Here is a 21114-nt window from a genome sequence, read left to right on the forward strand (position 1 = left end):
TCTACATACAATATGAAACAATAACGAAATGGTAACCCACAGACACAAAGGAAACTCACTTTAATCAGATTACTGGTTTGGAAAAATGAACGCACTAGATTGCTCGTTACTGAAAGAAATTAATCATATAACAATAACGCATTAGTGACAACCAGTGTTGTTAATAAAGGCGTTAGAATATAACGGCGTTACTCACGGCGTGATTTTTTTCAGTAGTGAGTAATCTAATTAATTACTCTTCTCATCTTGGCAACACCGTTACCATTACTGAGGCTGGAAAGGCGCGCGTTACTATGCGTTACTAAGTTGGCTGAATAACAAAAGTCTGAGAGAGACGGACTCACGGAGACGAGAGAGCAGAGCAGCAGTGGGGAAGATGGCGTTTTAAACGCGATGCTAGGTGGCTCCAATAATACCTGACTGTAGCCATAGCCTACAAACTACGCCCACATGATACGGTAGATATCACATATTATAGAACTAGATGCAAATGACAGACACTGCTGCATTGGCAACATGTTTTAAGGACTGCATGCGTTAGTAAACAGCCACCATCTTAAAGCAGTAGACCTCTCAGGAAGGCTCGGATGTAGAGATCCTTCTTAGTGAACCGAAGTAATTTTTTTTTCTTTTTTCTTTTTTTGAAATCTAAAATGCTCCTAAATGGGCAAAATCTTGACTTAAATCTATCTTTAAACGATGAAACAGTTTTAAAACTTACACATGTTGAAAGTAGACAGAAGGGAACTAATGCAATAACGGGAGCAATTTTAACAACTTTAACGGTTGATTCACAACTTTAAATGACTTCCACACATAGCAACGGTTACTATCTAGTTATCGCAAAACCCTTGTGTCTAGTTAAGTGGAGGGTAAAGAATTGGGCTAGGGCAGTGCTTCTCAATAATTTCCTGTTACGCCCCCCCCCCCCCCCCCCCCAGGAAGACGTAAACGTTCCACGCCCCCCCAACTCTCTGCCACCACTGTATATACAGTGCCTTGCAAAAGTATTCGGCCCCCTTGAACCTTGCAACCTTTCGCCACATTTCAGGCTTCAAACATAAAGATATAAAATTTTACCTTTTTGTCAAGAATCAACAACAAGTGGGACACAATCGTGAAGTGGAACAAAATTTATTGGATAATTGAAACTTTTTTAACAAATAAAAAACTGAAAAGTGGGGCGCGCAATATTATTCGGCCCCCTTGCGTTAATACTTTGTAGCGCCACCTTTTGCTCCAATTACAGCTGCAAGTCGCTTGGGGTATGTTTCTATCAGTTTTGCACATCGAGAGACTGACATTCTTGCCCATTCTTCCTTGCAAAACAGCTCGAGCTCAGTGAGATTGGATGGAGAGTGTTTGTGAACAGCAGTCTTCAGCTCTTTCCACAGATTCTCGATTGGATTCAGGTCTGGACTTTGACTTGGCCATTCTAACACCTGGATCCGTCTATTTTTGAACCATTCCATTGTAGATTTGGCTTTATGTTTTGGATCATTGTCCTGTTGGAAGATAAATCTCCGTCCCAGTCTCAGGTCTTGTGCAGATACCAACAGGTTTTCTTCCAGAATGTTCCTGTATTTGGCTGCATCCATCTTCCCGTCAATTTTAACCATCTTCCCTGTCCCTGCTGAAGAAAAGCAGGCCCAAACCATGATGCTGCCACCACCATGTTTGACAGTGGGGATGGTGTGTTCAGGGTGATGAGCTGTGTTGCTTTTACGCCAAACATATCGTTTTGCATTGTGGCCAAAAAGTTCCATTTTGGTTTCATCTGACCAGAGCACCTTCTTCCACATGTTTGGTGTGTCTCCCAGGTGGCTTGTGGCAAACTTTAAACAAGACTTTTTATGGATATCTTTGAGAAATGGCTTTCTTCTTGCCACTCTTCCATAAAGGCCAGATTTGTGCAGTGTACGACTGATTGTTGTCCTATGGACAGACTCTCCCACCTCAGCTGTAGATCTCTGCAGTTCATCCAGAGTGATCAAGGGCCTCTTGGCTGCATCTCTGATCAGTTTTCTCCTTGTTTGAGAAGAAAGTTTGGAAGGATGGCCGGGTCTTGGTAGATTTGCAGTGGTCTGATGCTCCTTCCATTTCAATATGATGGCTTGCACAGTGCTCCTTGAGATGTTTAAAGCTTAGGAAATCTTTTTGTATCCAAATCCGGCTTTAAACTTCTCCACAACAGTATCTCGGACCTGCCTGGTGTGTTCCTTGGTTTTCATAATGCTCTCTGCACTTTAAACAGAACCCTGAGACTATCACAGAGCAAGTGCATTTATACGGAGACTTGATTACACACAGGTGGATTCTATTTATCATCATCGGTCATTTAGGACAACACTGGATCATTCAGAGATCCTCACTGAACTTCTGGAGTGAGTTTGCTGCATTGAAAGTAAAGGGGCCGAATAATATTGCACGCCCCACTTTTCAGTTTTTTATTTGTTAAAAAAGTTTAAATTATCCAATAAATGTTGTTCCACTTAACGGTTGTGTCCCACTTGTTGTTGATTCTTGACAAGAAAATTTAATTTCATATCTTCATGTTTGAAGCCTGAAATGTGGCGAAAGGTTGCAAGATTCAAGGGGGCCGAATACTTTTGCAAGGCACTGTATACTGTAGTATCATTTGTATTTAAAATTCTTATTATTATAAGTACAACTCTGCATTAACATACATTGTGTTCTTTTTGATATTAAAGAAAAAAGTAATATACAGTGGGGAGAACAAGTATTTGATACACTGCCAATGGGAAACCCATTGGCAGTGTATCAAATACTTGTTCTCCCCACTGTAGATCAACTTACAATAAAGTGTAAAAAAAACAACAACAAAAAAACATTTCCATTCAGTAAAAATACACCCAAGATAAATTTTTTGACACTTTTTGCTGCTGAAAAATAAAAATTAATAATATCAATAAATAATAATAAATTCAAATTGATTAGCAACATTAACTCATTAGGACAATATGTCGAACAATTAGACCGAAAAAACAAAAATTCATACAACAAGAAGGACAGTGTCATTGGACAGAGGGACAGTTTTTATTTTATTTATCATTATTTTGCACTGATCAGCTTGGTATGCCACTTTATATGATGCTGACAGTGCTCGCTGGTTTACTGATGTAACATTAACAAAGCAGGAGGATTGTTGGCAACATTTGGCACTCGCTGAAATAATAAAAAATCCTGCTGTCCGCTGCGAAAGTAAACAGTCTGGTCTTTCCTCGTCTCCCACTGTACTAAAAGTCAAAGCTAAATGCTACATACTGTATGCGTCGTCATATTTCCTTGTCTAAGCTTTTCATATCTCCAGACCTCTTTGCTGTGTGCTCTTGTTTCGTTCAAAGATACTGCGCACACGCTGAAAATGAGAGTGTAATTGCCACCCACTGAGTGGATGTGCAATTACATTTAATTCTACTATGACAAAAATGTATGTTCCCCAGGGTCACATGCGCCACCCCCAGCATTGCTCTGTGCCACCCTGGGGGAGCCCGCCCCACTATTTGAGAAGTACTGGGCTAGGGCCAATTGTCCCCAAAACCCTTTAAACTTCACATTGTGTGACCTGTTTTTTTTTGTTTTGTCTTTTTTTTTTTGAGGAAAAAAAAAAAACATGAAAATTATCACTAGTTACTTTGCCAAGTAACTAATTACTCTTACATTCAGGTAACTGACTAACACAATTACTTTTTGGGAGAAGTAATTTGTAACTGTAATTAATTACTTTTTTAAAGTAAAATTAACAACACTGGTAAAGAGACGCCACAAAAATGACAAAAACCTTTTTTTTTTCTAACTATGATTGATACATCATAGAATGTTTTCATATATGCAATTAAGTGTGTTTTAATGCCAAAAAATCTGGGTTTCGTTACCTGCGCATCTCGAAGTAGGACAGGTAGCCCGGTGTCCTCAATGTAGCCCTGCCCGCCAAAACTCTCCAAACCCTCTGACACCACAGCGACTGCCTGAAATTAATCATGAGCTCAGGGGTCCATATTCACTATTCAATGTATACTGTAAGTGCTCACCTGTTTGCCAGTGTATAGTTTGACAACGGGTGTGAGCAGACGTAAGAGGTGAGCGTCAAGCTGCGTGGCGACGCCGCTCTCTTCTCGTCCCAGTAGCCGACACACATCCATCACCAAGAGGAAGGCGCCACGGGTCTCGACCTGCATGCGTGTATGGCAGGCATACAAAAAGTCCAGGTAGAAGGTTTCGGTCGTGTGCAGATAAGCAGGGTATTGCTTTTGTCATGTTCAAGAACTGCTCGGATTAGTAGATTTGACTCGGAAAAGGTTGAAAAACACTGTACCAGTGTTGTTTTCATCAACGATGACTATAGACCCCAATCACGTGACGTCACAACTCCGCCCCCCTGACTGGTGCCGCCATATTGTCCGTCAGCTCATCCTGTTTACATATTACCGCTACGTACATATTATGTCTGTAACGTTAAATACAATTAGAAAACGATTTATATTATATATATATATATATATATATATATATACATATTAGGGCTGTCAAACGATTAAAATTTTTAATTACAGCTTAAAAATTAATTAATCGTAATTAATCGCAATTCAAACCATCTATAAAATATGCCATATTTTTCTGTAAATTATATATATATTCTGTAAAATAAATTGTTGGAATGGAAAGATAAAACACAAGATGGATATACACATTCAACATACGGTACATAAGGACTGTAGTGGGCATTTCACTCTACTGTCATTTAAATCATTGAAGTCTATGCTGTCCTCACTCCGAAGCGTCTACTTTTTCCAAAGCTAGACAGCTAGTGAACGACGCCTTAATAATCAGACTTCCTTTTTCATCTGATTTATTAATAAAATGGCCTCAAACCATTGTCCTCTTTAGACCGTCGTAAAACTACAAAAAAAAAAAGTACACAAGCATTGCATTAGCAACAACGGGTCCCGATAAGCTTCTGCTTTTTTCCCGTCTCCTTTGTCATGTCTATTCTCATCTTCTTTGGATAAACAAACATATGCGATGATTTCCTTCTTTCTTTTTCTCTCTCCTTTCTTGTGACATTGATTCTAATGTTGATGATGATGAAGATGATGATGATGATGATGATGACAATGACAATAAATTCAATTCAAATTCAAACGTTAGCTTAGCACGCTATACAGGTTCACTAAACATAAACAAAAAGCGTCTCATACAAAAAATAGAACATTTCGCTTACTAACATAATATGTACATTTTTTACAACAACCATACTTACGGACAACTCTTGTCCAAGGATCATATAAGCACAACATTACAACGTAGGCGTCAGCCCGAGACGTCATGCAGCCATATTGAACTGGCAAGAAAACAATAAACCATGTCACAAAGCGACCACAAGAGTTCGCTGTTGGACAGCACAAAAAGCCTTGCTGTAAAACTTATCAAAAGGCAGAATACTGTCTGAGCGGGACATGTGCGTTAATTGCGTCAAATATTTTAACGTGATTAATTTAAAAAATTAATTACCGTGCGTTAATGCGATAATTTTGACAGCCCTAATATATATGTTAAAAAAAGGCATGTCCGATATTTTTTTACCGATTCCGATACTTTGAAAATGACGTGATCGGACCCGATCGATCGGGACATCTCTAATAGAAATGATCCTAAAACAGTTTTCTTTGCATTTCAGTAGTTTAAGAGGTTTGAACCCCCCCCCCCCCCAAAAAAAGAAAGAAAAATTAAAATTTCTGGCTCTGTGGCGAACATCACGTTGGGGAGTTCCGGCAAGAAATTCTGGCCACTTTCACCCCTGACTATAAAACGTTAATGGTCACAGAGATGTGTAAGAAAAGCAAGGATAGGAAATGCTGACAGGAACTTGCTGCCTCATGGCCAGCCTACCTCCAACCTGGCGAGTGTCTGCACATGCAACGGGTGCTCTTTAAGCTGCTTTCCGAAGGCGGTGCGGCGAGTGGAGTAGTCACGCGCTAACTGGACCACCCTGTGAGCACAGAGCACGCAAGTATAATTAATCAAGCAGAAGAGAATCAGCTTTATCAGTAATTAATACAAGTGAAAGAGTTCTATTGTGCCTTCTCATTGCTGCTGCTGCAGAGATGCTGTTGTGGATTCTGGTTATAGTTAGCATGTTCGCAATGGAGGCCACACCTCTTCCTTCTTCTGACAGCTGGTTAAAAAAAATCAGAGAAAATAGACAATAATTTGTACATAGTGTTATTTGGGAGTGTGCAGCCTCCATTTGGATTCAGTTTATACAAGTGTCCGGATTTAACCCTGTGTGCTCGTAGGCCGTCCAGAAGAAGCTCGGCTGTGGGCATCTGTCTGGTTCCCAGTTTGTCCTTCAGCTTCTGAACCTCAATCCCTCTCAGACAGCCATTACGGTCTCGACTGACCTCCGCGTAGAACAGGGACAAACCTCTGCTGCCCTGAAAAACACACATGTCATCAATGAAATGTCACCCTCACACTTACAGTGTGTGCAGTACCGGTGTGGTTTTTCCTGATTGGTCACACACTCTGGCTAGTGTGAGAGTCATGTCTGCATCGGTAGCGGAGGTGAACCACTTGTAGCCGTAAAGTTTGTACCAACCATTTGTTTGGGGAACTGCCACTGTTTCTGTACCACCGGCTGAACACACGCACACAGATAGACAAATGTAATAAGCACAGAAACACAGGAGTGGATGTTCTAATAGTGTAAGTATTGGAAGTCCAACTCACCTACATCAGAACCTCCTTGTCGCTCTGTCATCCACTGTCCTGATGTCCAGAAATGTTCAGGCTGACGGCTAGTTAGTCGGTTGAAGGCTTCTTGTACAGGCCAAGAAATGCCTATGGACTTTACATACAGTTGTGGTCAAAAGTTTACAAACACTTGTGAAGAACATAATGTCATGGGTCTCTTGAGTTTCCAGTTATTTCTACAACTCTGATTTTTCTCTGATAGAGTGATTGGAACAGATACTTCTTTGACACAAAATACATTCATGAAGTTTGGTTCTTTTATGACTTTATTATGGGTGAACAGAAAAAAGTGATCAAATCTGCTGGGTCAAAAATATACATATAGCAGCTCTAATATTTGGTAACATGTCCCTTGGCCATTTTCACTTCAATTAGGTGCTTTTGGTAGCCATCCACAAGCTTCTGGCAAGCTTCTGGTTGAATCTTTGACCACTCCTCTTGACAGAATTGGTGCAGTTCAGTTAAATTTGATGGCATCTGACATGGACTTGTTTCTTCAGCATTGTCCACCAAACACATTGCTGGGCATTGTGGCCAAACAGCTCGATTTTTGTTTCGTCTGACCACAGAACTTTCCTCCAGAAGGACTTATCTTTGTCCATGTGATCAGCAGCAAACTTCAGTCGAGCCTTAAGGTACCGCTTTTGGAGCAAGGGCTTCCTTCTTGCACGGCAGCCTCTCAGTCCATGGAGATGTAAAACACGCTTGACTGTGGAAACTGACACCTGTGTTCCAGCAGCTTCTAATTCTTGGCAGATCTGCTTTTTGGTGATTCTCGGTTGAATCTTCACCCTCCTGACCAATTTTCTCTCAGCAGCAGGTGATAGCTTGCGTTTTCTTCCTGATCGTGGCAGTGACAAAACAGTGCCATGCACTTTATACTTGCAAACAATTGTTTGCACTGTTGCTCTTGGGACCTGCAGCTGCTTTGAAATGGCTCCAAGTGACTTTCCTGACTTGTTCAAGTCAATGATTGTTCAAGTCAATAATCACTCACAAGAAATTGCTAATTTGTGTTGCTGTATGTATATTTTTGACCCAGCAGATTTGATCTCTTTTTCTGTTAACCCATAATAAAGTCATAAAAGAACCAAACTTCATGAATGTTTTTTGTGACAAAGAAGTATCTGTTCCAATCACTCTATCGGAGAAAAATCAGAGTTATAGAAATAACTGGAAACTCAAGAGAGCCATGACATTATAGTCTTCACAAGTGTATGTAAACTTTTGACCACAACTATATATCAAATTATAATCAACAGAAGAATTTATACTAATGCTTCGTCGTAGCTCGCAGCTTAGGTACATATATTTAAAGTGCGTAGCGGCTCACAGCTACCTTACTCCTACGTAATATTTGCGACTTTCTCTCGAGTTCTCATATTTATGCATTCAAGCTTCATCTACACCCAGTGAACGTGTGTTCTCCACTGCAAGAGACACTATTTGTCCAGAACGCTCATGCTTACTGCTTGAGAAGGCAGATATGATCATTTTCCTCAACAAAACCTGTTTCTGATTTGACCCTGTACCCATGCTAATCTGGACTGGGTTTTACAAGTTGTTTTTTTGTTTGTGTATTTCGTATTCTGCTCAAGGTTAGCCCATTAGTGGGAGCTCAGTAACATGTAAAAATGCCCGCAGTATAAGACACACTAAAACATAGGCAAAAGAATATGTGTAAATGTTTTCCCCGTGAGCTTTTTAAAAATAAACATCTTTGTGCATGTGCACTCCTGTGGAAAGAAACGTTATCATATTCAAGTTCAAAGACTGACATACACTTACCGGCCACTTTATTAGGTACACCATGCTAGTAACGGGTTGGACCCCCTTTTGCCTTCAGAACTGCCTCAATTCTTCGTGGCATAGATTCAACAAGGTGCTGGAAGCATTCGTCAGAGAGTTTGGTCCATATTGACACGATGGCATCACACAGTTGGTACAGATTTGTCGGCTGCACATCCATGATGCGAATCTCCTGTTCAACCACATCCCAAAGATGCTCTATTGGATTGAGATCTGGTGACTGTTGGAGGCCATTTGAGTACAGTGAACTCATTCTCATGTTCAAGAAACCAGTTTAAGATGATTACAGCTTTATGACATGGCGCATTATCCTGCTGAAAGCAGCCATCAGAAGTTGGGTACATTGTGGTCATAAAGGGATGGACATTAGCAACAATACTCAGGTAGGCTGTGGCGTTCCAACAATGCTCAATTGGTACCAAGGGGCCCAAAGAGTGCCAAGAAAATATTCCCCACAGCATTACACCACCACCACCAGCCTGAACCATTGATACAAGGCAGGATCCATCCATGCTTTCATGTTGTTGACGCCAAATTCTGACCCTACCATCCCAATGTCGCAGCAGAAATCGAGACTCATCAGACCAGGCAACGTTTTTCCAATCTTCTCTCGTCCAATTTCGATGAGCTTGTGCAAATTGTCGCCTCAGTTTCCTGTTCTTAGGTGAAAGGAATTGCACCCCGCATGGTCTTCTGCTGCTGTAGCCCATCTGCCTCAAACTTCGACGTACTGTGCGTTCAGAGATGCTCTTCTGCCTACCTTGGTTGTAACGTGTGGTTATTTGAGTCACTGTTGCCTTTCTATCAGCTCGAACCAGTCTGGCCATTCTCCTCTCACCTCTGGCATTTCCGCCCACAGAACTGCCGCTCACTGGATATTTTTTCTTTTTCGGACCATTCTCTGTAAACCCTAGAGATGGTTGTGCGTGAAAATCCCAGTAATCCCAACAAACATGCCACGTTCAAAGTCACTCAAATCACCTTTCTTCCCCATACTGATGCTCGGTTTGAACTGCAGGAGATTGTCTTAAACCATGTCTACAGTGGGGAGAACAAGTATTTGATACACTGCCAATGGGTCATTGGCAGTGTATCAAATACTTGCTCTCCCCACTGTACATGCCTAAATGCACTGAGTTGCTGCCATGTGATTGGCTGATTAGAAATTAAGTGTTAACAAGCAGTTGGACAGGTGTACCGAATAAAGTGGCCGGTGAGTGTATAAATACAAGTTAAAAAATAGCCTTGTGAGAAATTCATAGTTAATTGAAAGTTCATAACTTCATATAATTAAAAATAATAATAATTGAGAAGTTAAGAAATTAATACAAACCATGCATTTTTTTGGACACTGCCTATTAAAAGAATCGGAATCGAGAATCATTTGGAACAAGAATCGCAACGTGGAATCGGATCTGTTCAAATTCAAACGATGCCCAACCCAAATTATCGGCCCCTCTAACTACTAATGATCAGCATCGGTCCTGAAAAACCCACGTCTATCTCTACAGCACACCATGTCATAAAACCTATATTCTATACATCATACTAAAATAATGAGGATACATGAAAGATACATAATTTGTAGTAAATAAAGTTGGACCAATCAAGTGTTTTTTTGTTGTATACACCAAAGTAGTGCTGCAACGATTAATCGATTAAATAGAGTAATTCAATGAGAAAAAAGCTTCGAATCAAATCCTGCCGCATCGCTGATTTGTTTCATTAGAGTGGCGTTGTAATGGTTTGTTTTGAAAGTGTTGCAATTTATTTAATTGATTGGGATCAGGAGTGCCCAAGTCCAGTCCTCAAGAGTCCTTATCCAGCTTGTTTTCCATGTCTCCGTCCTTTAACACACCAGAAAAAAATGATCAGCTCATCAGCAAGCTCTGCAACAGCCTCATCATGATCCTGATGATTTGATTCAGGTGTGTTGAAGGAGGGAGACATGGAAAACAAGCTAGAAAGGGGCTCTCAAGGACCGGACTTGGGCACCCCTGATTTAGTTGGATACACTGTCTTCTAGTGGCAAGAGTGAATATGACATAACTCCTCTAACATGGCTGAATCTATTTGCTCCCTTTTAAGATCAACATGAGGTCGAAAGTTTTTGTTTAAGCTAATTTGTTTGTTTATGCATTTGTAATTTAGTTTAGAGGTGCATTTAGCATTTTTTTTAATATGTGGGAATATGTATTTGAACAATTTGCTAAGAGCTTTGAAAAAGTTAGCATTTTATAGCATTTCAGCTACCGGACATTTGGTATGCAAGTTAGCCAATTGTTCTTTTGTTGTACTTAGATGCCGATTGATTGATTTTTTTAGACCGTTTGAGGCTAAGCTCAGCTATTTTAATTTAAATGCATATATTGCTCTTGTAAATGAAAGTGCAATTTTTGTTTGAAGAAACACTCAGCTATTTTACGTATTTTGAATTCGCATTTAAAGCTCTTTTAAAAGTGCAATGTTCGCGAGCCAAAATAAATATTATTGCAGGCATAAGTGTTTGTAATCCGATTACTCTATTATTTGAACAAACTAGTCACTAGATTAATCGGTTACGTAAATGATCGGTAGCTGAAGCCCTACGCCAAAGTACAGTGGGGCAAATAAGTATTTAGTCAACCACCAATAGTGCAAGTTCTCCCACTTGAAAATATTAGAAAGGCCTGTAATTGTCAACACGGGTAAACCAGAAAAAAAAAAAAACAGAAAATCACATTGTTTGATTTTTAAAGAATTTATTTGCAAATCATGGTGGAAAATAAGTATCTGGTCAATACCAAAAGTTCATCTCAATACTTTGTTATGTACCCTTTGTTGGCAATAACGGAGCCCAAATGTTTCTGTAACTCTTCACAAGCTTTTCACACACTGTTGCTAGTATTTTGGCCCATTCCTCCATGCAAATCTCCTCTAGAGCAGTGATGTTTTGGGGCTGTCGTTGGGCAACACGGACATTCAACTCCCTCCACAGATTTTCTATGGGGTTGAGATCTGGAGACTGGCTAGGCAACTCCAGGATCTTGAAATGCTTCTTATGAAGCCACTCCTTTGTTGCCCTGGCTGTGTGTTTGGGATCATTGTCATGCTGAAAGACCCAGCCACGTCTCATCTTCAATGCCCTTGCTGTTAGAAGGAGATTTTCACTCAAAATCTATCGAAACATGGCCCCATTCATTCTTTCCTTTACACAGATCACTCGTCCTGGTTCCTTTGCAGAAAAACAGCCCCAAAGCATGATGTTTCCACCCCTATGCTTCACAGTGGGTATGGTGTTCTTCGGATACAATTCAGTATTCTTTCTCCTCCAAACACACGAGCCTGTGCTTCTACCAAAAAATTCTATTTTGGTTTCATCTAACCATAACACATTCGCCCAGTCCTCTTCTGCATCATCCAAATGCTCTCTTGTGAACCGCAGACAGGCCTGGACGTGCACTTTCTTCAGCAGGGGGACACGTCTTGCAGTGCAGGATTTGAGTCCCTGGCAGCGCATTGTGCTACTGATAGTAGCCTTTGTTACTGTGGTCCCAGCTCTCTGTAGGTCATTCACTAGGTCCCCCCGTGTGGTTCTGGGATTTTTGTTCACCGTTCTTGTTATCATTTTGACGCCACAGGGTGAAATCTTGCATGGAGCCCCAGATCGAGGGAGATTATCAGTGGTCTTGTATGTCTTCCATTTTCTAATAATTGCTTCCATAGTTGATTTCTTGACACCAAGCGTTTTACCTATTGCAAATTCAGTCTTCCCAGCCTGGTGCAGGTCTACAATTTCATCTCTGGTGACCTTCGACAGCGCTTTGAACTTGGCCATAGTGGAGTTAGGAGTGTAACTAACTGAGGTTGTGGACAGGTGTCTTTTATACTGATAATGAGTTAAAACAGGTGCCATTAATACAGGTAACGACTCGAGTGGAGCCTTGTTAGAAGTTAGACCTCTTTGACAGCCAGAAATCTTGCTTATTTGTAGGTGACCAAATACTTATTTTTCACTCTAATTTGGAAATAAATTCTTAAAAAAAATCAAACGATGTGCTTTTCAGTTTTTTCCCCCCCATTCTGTCTCTCATGGTTGAGGTTTACCCATGTTGACAATTACAGGCTCTAATCTTTTCAAGTAGGAGAACTTGCACAATTACTGGTTAACTAAATACTTATTTGCCCCACTGTACTTACCGTGTTGAAAATCTATCAAGGTATTCACCTGTATGACTTTGGCAGCTCCGTCAGTCATAGCCAGAGGACAAGTGTAGAGGCCAGACGAGGGGGAGAAGATGTACAACTTGCTCATTTGATAAACCCGACTAGAACAAAAACAAACTTGGATCAACTCATCTTGTCAATGACAATACTGGTTATTCAATTAAGAGGAGGACGCAAGGGCTCGACGGTTAAAAACCTCCATTCTGCATGCGGCCTCTCGTAAGCGATCGCGACCAATCCCTCCTGCGCTGACAGATCTTTCATGCGTTTCCATGCTGGAGAGGTCACAATGTGGTCCACCCTGCGTCCCCAAGGGTCAAAGTGCACCAATCGAGGGGGAATGACTTCACACTCTCTTCCCCACGCATCTACCTCCGTCGCCACACGCTCGCCAAAGGCACACAAATCTGCAGACACTGCCTAGGAAATGGAAATTACACGGTAAATGATCGTATGTACTGCAGTTGCTGCCTATTTTTTTACTTTAGGATGCTAATTAGTATATTGACAATCTTGTATGAGTATGTGCTTGCCTGTAAAATCGCTTTCTGACAGTAATTTCAAATTTCAGCACTGCTTTTTCCATGATATTTACTTCTGTTGTCAACAATAATCCATGCGGCGATGCATCCCGATGCGGGGCATGGACGATTCGATTCGATGCGGGCAACAAGCCGAATCGTTCAGCGCATTTTAAAATATTTAAGACTAATAGCCTAGATTTTGAGCCCGAACCCGACCCGACCTGAATTTCGGGCCGAGTCGGGCCTAAAATGTCAATGATTTACATTCGGGCCGGGCCGGGCCGGACTTCTCGCTCGCTTTTTTTTTTTTTTTTTTTTAAATAAATATATGGCGGAAAACACAGACAAGACTGAAAAAGCAGTTTCTGCTCTTGCACTCCTCTTTAAAAGAAACTGCAGTATTTTAAGCCAAAACAACTGTTGTGTTTGATAGAAGAATGTCTATATGCTGCCATAGCAGATTCATGGTGCATTAAGCCCCCGAAATATTTTTAATTTGTCCGTTTTACCCTGAAAACCCCCGTTTACAGATGACGTGCTTCCACTTTTGTTTCAACCTAGCCATAAAAAGAAACTAAGTATTTATATTTATTATTCAAAATGTCTGTCATTTTTATCTTAGAATCATTAATTGATGTCTAACAGCTGCCACCTGCTGTCAATATTGTTGTCGACCAACATGCCTCCTAGCCTGCATTGCAGTGCTACAGATGTAAATAGCCATCAAAATTCATGTACTGTGCTATGTTCCATTTGTTTCATTAATTGATAGTTTTGGTGTTTGGTAACACTTTTTTTGACAATGGCACCATAAGACTGTCATAAGACAATCATAATTATCACACTGTCATGAGCATGAATAAATACTTATAACAGATGTCATTTAGTGTCATCATGCAAATTATCTCATTTTTGAATGGATGTAAAAGATCCCAGCTGGACATAATCACATAATATGCCGGATGACATTTAATGGCATCTGTCATAAGCATTCAGTAATGCCCATGATAGTGTCATGTCATAATTATAGTTTTGAAAATAGGCCCCCTACGGATCGGCCCCGTTTCCCGTGTCATGTCAAGTATTATGAAGTGTATGGCTCATGACAGTGTCATGCAGGGGTCGCGTTAACCGGATATTTTCCGTCGTTGACCGGTTTTTTAAAACGGTGACGGAAAAAACTGAAGTCCGTCCGTCATTTTGACAGGTTGCAATTCCCAACCCCAGACCACAGGGTGGCGAGTTAGCATATTAATTAGCTATTGTCTCTCTCAATGCATGACGTCGTTGGCTCTTCTGTCAGAGTATTGTAGCGTCACCGGGGTCTGGCGGCGGCACCGTGATTGACACATCAATGCAAGGTTCTTATTGGTGCACCCGGTGTGCCAGCGCGTCATCCAATTGATGGACAAGATTGCTGCCTGTGTATAGACCCCAATCACATGACGTCACAACTCCGCCCCCCTGACCAGAGCCGCCATATTGTGTGTCAGCTCGTCATGTTTACTCATTACCGCTACGTACATGCCTCCTATTACGGCGTGTTTTTGCTCGTTAATATTAATAATCAAAATGGTGAAGGCGTGTGTGGCGGTTGGTTGCTGTAACAGAGAAGATAGACGGAGAGACTTGAAGTTCTACCGTATTCTGAGAGACCCGAAGATGAGAGCGAGGTGGACTGCTGTAATTCGACAAGAAATCTGGGCACCAAACGATCACCACAGACTATGTAGTCGTCATTTTATATCTGGTAAGATTAGACATGTGCCGGTTACCGGTTTCACGGTTTACCGTGGTGTGAAAACGTCGCGGTTTCAAAACCACTAAAATTTTCCGTCACACCTTAGTACGGTATTCGCTATTTTTCATGTGCCAAAATGCAGCCGAACTGACTTGGTGCGGCAGCGCTCACCCTTCCCGTTTGTTGCCGTGAGTGTCAGTGATGCTATTCAGCTAAACAGCCAGCAAACCCCCAAAAGAAGCCCTCCAAACACAAGGCGTACTTTTCTTCAATTTATTGAGCTCTCAAATCGTAGTGAAATATACAAATGAATACATTTAAAACGTTGTACAATTGTATTTTTCCACGTGTGATTCGGTTCAACAGGATAGCAATAGCAACATTAAAAAGTTCGCCAAAAACAAAACACACATTTCCCTTTCAAATTCAATATACAAACTAACTAAAACTTACAAAGACGAATGTTAGCCTAAGCTAAGCTGGGAGAGCAGCTTTGTCGAGGTTTTATAACTCTCAGCCGCTGAGTGAGAAACAAGCTTGAATGAAGGGGGAAGAAAAAGGAGCGCGTCAAAGATCGCTAATTGAGAGAGGGAGGTCTCACTCCTCACTTTTTTTTTTTTTTTTTTTAAGATGAAACCTTTCCACAACAGTATTTACATTTTAACTAATTTATAAAACTAACTTATAAATTTTTAACTAACTTATTAACTTATTAAATTTTTGTTCTTTTTAACACAAAGGCATGGCATCATGTAGACTAGAGTTGACACAGTGGCTGAAAATCGCGAAACTTCACTTGAGCCCCCCCCCCCCCCCACACACACACACACACAAAAGAAAAGTCATAAAGTATATATTTTTAATTTTATTTAGAAGTGTTTTTACTTTTTTATAGCAATTATTTTCTTTTTACTCTAATATTGAGCAACTTGAGCTGTGGCTGTGGGTATAGTCTAGGTTCTATATATTTGAATTTTATATTTAAAATATTTATTTTTTGATTATTTTCACATAATATTCATGTTCCAATTTGCAAATAAGTTTTGAAAAAAAATCCTGTTCAATGGAAAAAATTTTTTTTTTTTTTTTTTGGAAAACCCATACATCTCAAAATTTTGGAGCTATGATTGAAATACCGTGATACCGTGAAACGAGGTAAACCACCTCCGTGAAGTTGGCCCCCCATCAGACGCAAATTTATATAAAAATTATGTCAATCGTTTGTGCTATGATTGTGCTGGTTTGTGCTGCAAAAAGTTTCGTTTGTGCCATCATCGTTTTGCAGTTATTAAACATTGTTTTTTAGGTCATCCAGAGTTCACCCAGCCCCCCATCTGTGGCAGAATGGAACCCCAGTGGTGTCATTTGATTCTGCCTCGTTAGTGCTGGATTGTGCTGAAAAAAGTTTTGTTTGAACTGCTACGGTTTTCGAGATATTCATAAAAATGTACAGTGATGACGTCACGCGCAGCCCCCCATCAGACGCAAATTTATATAAAAATTATGTCAATCGTTTGTGCTATGATTGTGCTGGTTTGTGCTGCAAAAAGTTTCGTTTGTGCCATCATCGTTTTGCAGTTATTAAACATTGTTTTTTAGGTCATCCAGAGTTCACCCAGCCCCCCATCTGTGGCGGAATGGAACCCCGGTGGTGTCATTTGATTCTGCCTCGTTAGTGCTGGATTGTGCTGAAAAAAGATTTGTTTGAACTGCTACGGTTTTCGAGATATTCATAAAAATGTATAGTGATGACGTCACTCGCAGCCCCCCATCAGACGCAAATTTATATAAAAATTATGTCAATCGTTTGTGCTATGATTGTGCTGGTTTGTGCTGCAAAAAGTTTCGTTTGTGCCATCATCGTTTTGCAGTTATTAAACATTGTTTTTTAGGTCATCCAGAGTTCACCCAGCCCCCCATCTGTGGCGGAATGGAACCCCGGTGGTGTCATTTGATTCTGCCTCGTTAGTGCTGGATTGTGCTGAAAAAAGTTTTGTTTAAACTGCTACGGTTTTTGAGATATTCATAAAAATGTCTAGTGATGACGTCACGCGCAGCCCCCCATCTGCGGCGGAATGGAACGGCGATGATGCCATTTTTTTCTTCATCGTTAGTGCTGGTTTGTGCTGCAAAAAGTTTCGTTTGTGCCATCATCGTTTTGCAGTTATTAAACATTGTTTTTTTAGGTCATCCAGAGTTCACCCAGCCCCCCATCTGCGGCGGAATGGAACCCCAGTGGTGTCATTTGATTCTGCCTCGTTAGTGCTGGATTGTGCTGCAAAAAGTTTTGTTTGAACTGCTACGGTTTTCGAGATATTCATAAAAATGTCTAGTGATGACGTCACGCGCAGCCCCCCATCTGCGGCGGAATGGAACGGTGATGATGCCATTTTTTTCTTCGTCGTTAGTGCTGGATTGTGCTGCAAAAAGTTTTGTTTGAACTGCTACGGTTTTCGAGATATTCATAAAAATGTCTAGTGATGACGTCACGCGCAGCCCCCCATCTGCGGCGGAATGGAACGGCGATGATGCCATTTTTTTCTTCGTCGTTAGTGCTGGATTGTGCTGCAAAAAGTTTTGTTTGAACTGCTACGGTTTTCGAGATATTCATAATAATGTGAAGTGATGACCTCAGTTTTCAGCGCTGCGGGCCGCACAATAGATCAGGAATAAGATTGCGTCCACTGACAGGTTTCAGTGACGTTCTCCGCTGATCTATCGGTTGTTGTCTCCTACGTCATCACGACCACCTGAGCCGCCATCTTTCGTGTATCTCAGTGACCTGGACTACATCCGCCGCAGTCACGTTTGTTTTGTTGAGTTTTGCGGGGAAGCAGCCACGCGAATGTCACATCAAAATGGAAAAAAGCCTGAAGAACGACAAGACTCCTTATGTGGAGAAGCTTGAAAAGGAAGCGAGAGATCGGTATTTGTCAGTTATGGTGCTTCTGCCGTGGTCTGAAGACCAAAGATGACTTGTTGCGTGTGATAATGAGAACTGCCCCATTATTATTTAACCTGTGTTGGTCTACACAACATGACACAGCTAAAGACATATGTCAGTTCTGCTCTCTGTGCTCCACTTAAGTTAGTGGTGATTGGTAGTTTGTGATTTGCTTTAACTGACAATTTGGCAACATTAAAAGTACTTGGCCAAAGTAGTAAACTGTCGTCCTTTGTATAAACATTATTATGCGTGTGTGTGTGTGTATATATATACATATATATATATACATACATACATAAAATACAGTATTGACACAAATGCTGTACTTACAAAGAATAGGATTCAAGATGACAATGTTTTATTAAGTACAATCAAGTCACAACAAAATACAAAAAATCAACAACAGCTAAATTTGAAAGGCTGAAACTGTTAGCATACTAAATGGTACCTTTCACGTATAACAGTACAAACTACAAAACAGTTGGGCAAAGGTTTGTAAGGGCACCGCAAACATAAAACAATCTTTACAACAATGTGCAATCTTCGCCATCACATGGCAGAACCACGTTAATAGGTATAGTTCCTGTTAGGATCTTATACTTCTGGCAAAGATTACCAATTACCTGTTCAACATGGATCCTCAAATGTGCCATGTTCCTAGTTTCCTCCACATCCCTACCAGCTAACTGACAGCGACCGTTTGTGAACGCAGGGAGTTGGACCTCTGCACATAACATACCCACGTGTTCTTGAATATCAAAACCTCTGTCAGCCAAGACAATGTCCCCAGGCAAAAGGTTATTGAGCAAAGCACTGTTCAAGGTGATATGTTTGTCACTTGTGCAACCACCCCAACCTTTTGACATGAAACAAATTCCCCACTTTGGTGTGATTCCAATTAGGTATTTCATGGTGTAGTTATGCTTATAACTAGAAAACATTTGCGCACGGGCCTTAATATTTGATGGTTTCTCTGTAATTTTATTTTATTTTTTTTTTAAATCAATAATCACTGCAACTCTGCGTCTGAAGGACTCAACAAACTCGTGAGGCATTGTTTTATAGAGTGTTTCTCTGTTGGGCCAAACAATTGCTCGTCTCAAATTAGCATGTACAAAGGGCACCATGTCATTGAATACTCAGTACACAGTCTTACGGGAAACATGGAATATGTGTGCAATGTGTAGTGCAGACAGGTCCTAACGCAGGCGCATGAAGGTCAGAAGGAGCATCTGAAGGGCGCTGAAGGCTCCTCCTGTAGCGCACCAACGTCCTCCTCCATCCTCAATTTCTCATGCCTACTTCGTCTAGAAGAGCGGTCCACGTTGGTGGGTTGAACACATGTGTGTCCCAGGCGTAAGGATGGTGCCCAGTCAGGGTCTGCCTCATTTCTTTCATATGCTGGTTTTCCTGCAATTACAAAAGTCGTATCAGTCATACAACAGGTTAACATTAGTTACTTAAATTGGATTTTAAAGCTCTGTAGTGTGTCTAAACTGGTGGGAACTGCCTTCATATGGCACTGATGTGTATGCAACAGATTTTTTAAAATTTATTAATTATTTATTTTTTAAGTTTAACTGATCATTAGGCATAACAAACAAGCAGAAGATTTCTTCTGGTGATTTAGTAGATCTGTAGTCTCCTCCACAGACTGCTTGGTCAAGCATATCAGTAGCCTAAGCGGGAGGTAAATATAGCATTTTTTTCTAACACATCTCCCATACTTATAATCATTCATGGTGTGCTGTTACATCTTCATTAATACCCTTACTTTGTTACCTTTGAACTGTTTTTTTGTGTACTAGTATCATACGGTGAACGCCTGTGGTTTATGCACAGTTAGCCAGTAGGGCTACAGTTAGCCTCTCTTAGACACTAGCGTGGTTAGCCAAAGCAAGCAACACAACCACACGCCATAAGCGTTTAAATGCAGTCAGTATCAGCGTCCGAAGAACATTAACACTTCCAGTTACTTACCTTTATGGAAATGTAGGGAACAGACCGACATGTTTTCAGTTGATGAATGAAAAGCGATGGCCTTTCTTCTCACCGCTGCAACCATTCAAGCCTCTTGGTCAACTCATCGGAGTTCCATATTTTCTCTTCCAGGCGGGAATGCTAAAAAAAAAAAAACGTATCCCATCCTTTTTGCATTCGTTTCTATCATGGGACCTAGAATGGCAGTCTTTCAAACAACACGAGTGTACCATTTTCAACGATTACCACGCAGAATGGATGCCGAGCAAAGGATCGCGTCACGGGCTTGTTGTTGTTGTACAATACACGAAAACCCACAATGCATTGCGCCAGAAACGTCACGAGACAAGAACCGATTGTGCGGCCCGCAGCGCTGAAAAAAAGGTCATCACTTTACATTATTATGAATATCTCGAAAACCGTAGCAGTTCAAACAAAACTTTTTGCAGCACAATCCAGCACTAACGACGAAGAAAAAAATGGCATCATCGCCGTTCCATTCCGCCGCAGATGGGGGGCTGCGCGTGACGTCATCACTAGACATTTTTATGAATATCTCGAAAACCGTAGCAGTTCAAACAAAACTTTTTGCAGCACAATCCAGCACTAACGACGAAGAAAAAAATGGCATCATCGCCGTTTCATTCCGCCGCAGATGGGGGGCTGCGCGTGACGTCATCACTAGACATTTTTATGAATATCTCGAAAACCGTAGCAGTTCAAACAAAACTTTTTGCAGCACAATCCAGCACTAACGACGAAGAAAAAAATGGCATCATCGCCGTTCCATTCCGCCGCAGATGGGGGGCTGCGCGTGACGTCATCACTAGACATTTTTATGAATATCTCGAAAACCGTAGCAGTTCAAACAAAACTTTTTGCAGCACAATCCAGCACTAACGAGGCAGAATCAAATGACACCACTGGGGTTCCATTCCGCCACAGATGGGGGGCTGGGTGAACTCTGGATGACCTAAAAAAACAATGTTTAATAACTGCAAAACGATGATGGCACAAACGAAACTTTTTGCAGCACAAACCAGCACAATCATAGCACAAACGATTGACATAATTTTTATATAAATTTGCGTCTGATGGGGGGCTGCGCGTGACGTCATCAATGTACATTTTTA

General features: G+C 41.0%; 1 protein-coding gene and 1 long non-coding RNA gene across 3 annotated transcripts in view; both read right to left on the reverse strand.

The window, feature by feature from the left end:
* Positions 1 to 21114, reverse strand: part of LOC130913236 (acyl-CoA dehydrogenase family member 11-like) — a 34083-nt gene that overhangs the window by 8871 nt on the left and 4098 nt on the right. For both annotated transcript variants that reach the window (XM_057831688.1, XM_057831687.1), the window contains exons 3-11: positions 12986 to 13209; positions 12791 to 12890; positions 6751 to 6868; positions 6516 to 6658; positions 6303 to 6455; positions 6102 to 6196; positions 5911 to 6010; positions 4053 to 4193; positions 3897 to 3989 (exon numbers count right to left, since the gene is read on the reverse strand). In XM_057831688.1, coding sequence (XP_057687671.1) covers positions 3897 to 3989; positions 4053 to 4193; positions 5911 to 6010; positions 6102 to 6196; positions 6303 to 6455; positions 6516 to 6658; positions 6751 to 6868; positions 12791 to 12890; positions 12986 to 13209 — 1167 coding nt within the window. The remainder of the gene's footprint in view (positions 1 to 3896; positions 3990 to 4052; positions 4194 to 5910; positions 6011 to 6101; positions 6197 to 6302; positions 6456 to 6515; positions 6659 to 6750; positions 6869 to 12790; positions 12891 to 12985; positions 13210 to 21114) is intronic.
* Positions 17604 to 20552, reverse strand: LOC130913244 (uncharacterized). The gene is made up of 3 exons (XR_009062736.1): positions 20212 to 20552; positions 19982 to 20122; positions 17604 to 19411 (listed from the first exon to the last, which is right to left on the reverse strand). It is a non-coding gene; the product is annotated as an uncharacterized LOC130913244 (long non-coding RNA).

The sequence above is a fragment of the Corythoichthys intestinalis genome, chromosome 3 (genome assembly GCF_030265065.1).
Source record: "Corythoichthys intestinalis isolate RoL2023-P3 chromosome 3, ASM3026506v1, whole genome shotgun sequence".
Classification (NCBI taxonomy): Eukaryota; Metazoa; Chordata; class Actinopteri; order Syngnathiformes; family Syngnathidae; genus Corythoichthys; species Corythoichthys intestinalis.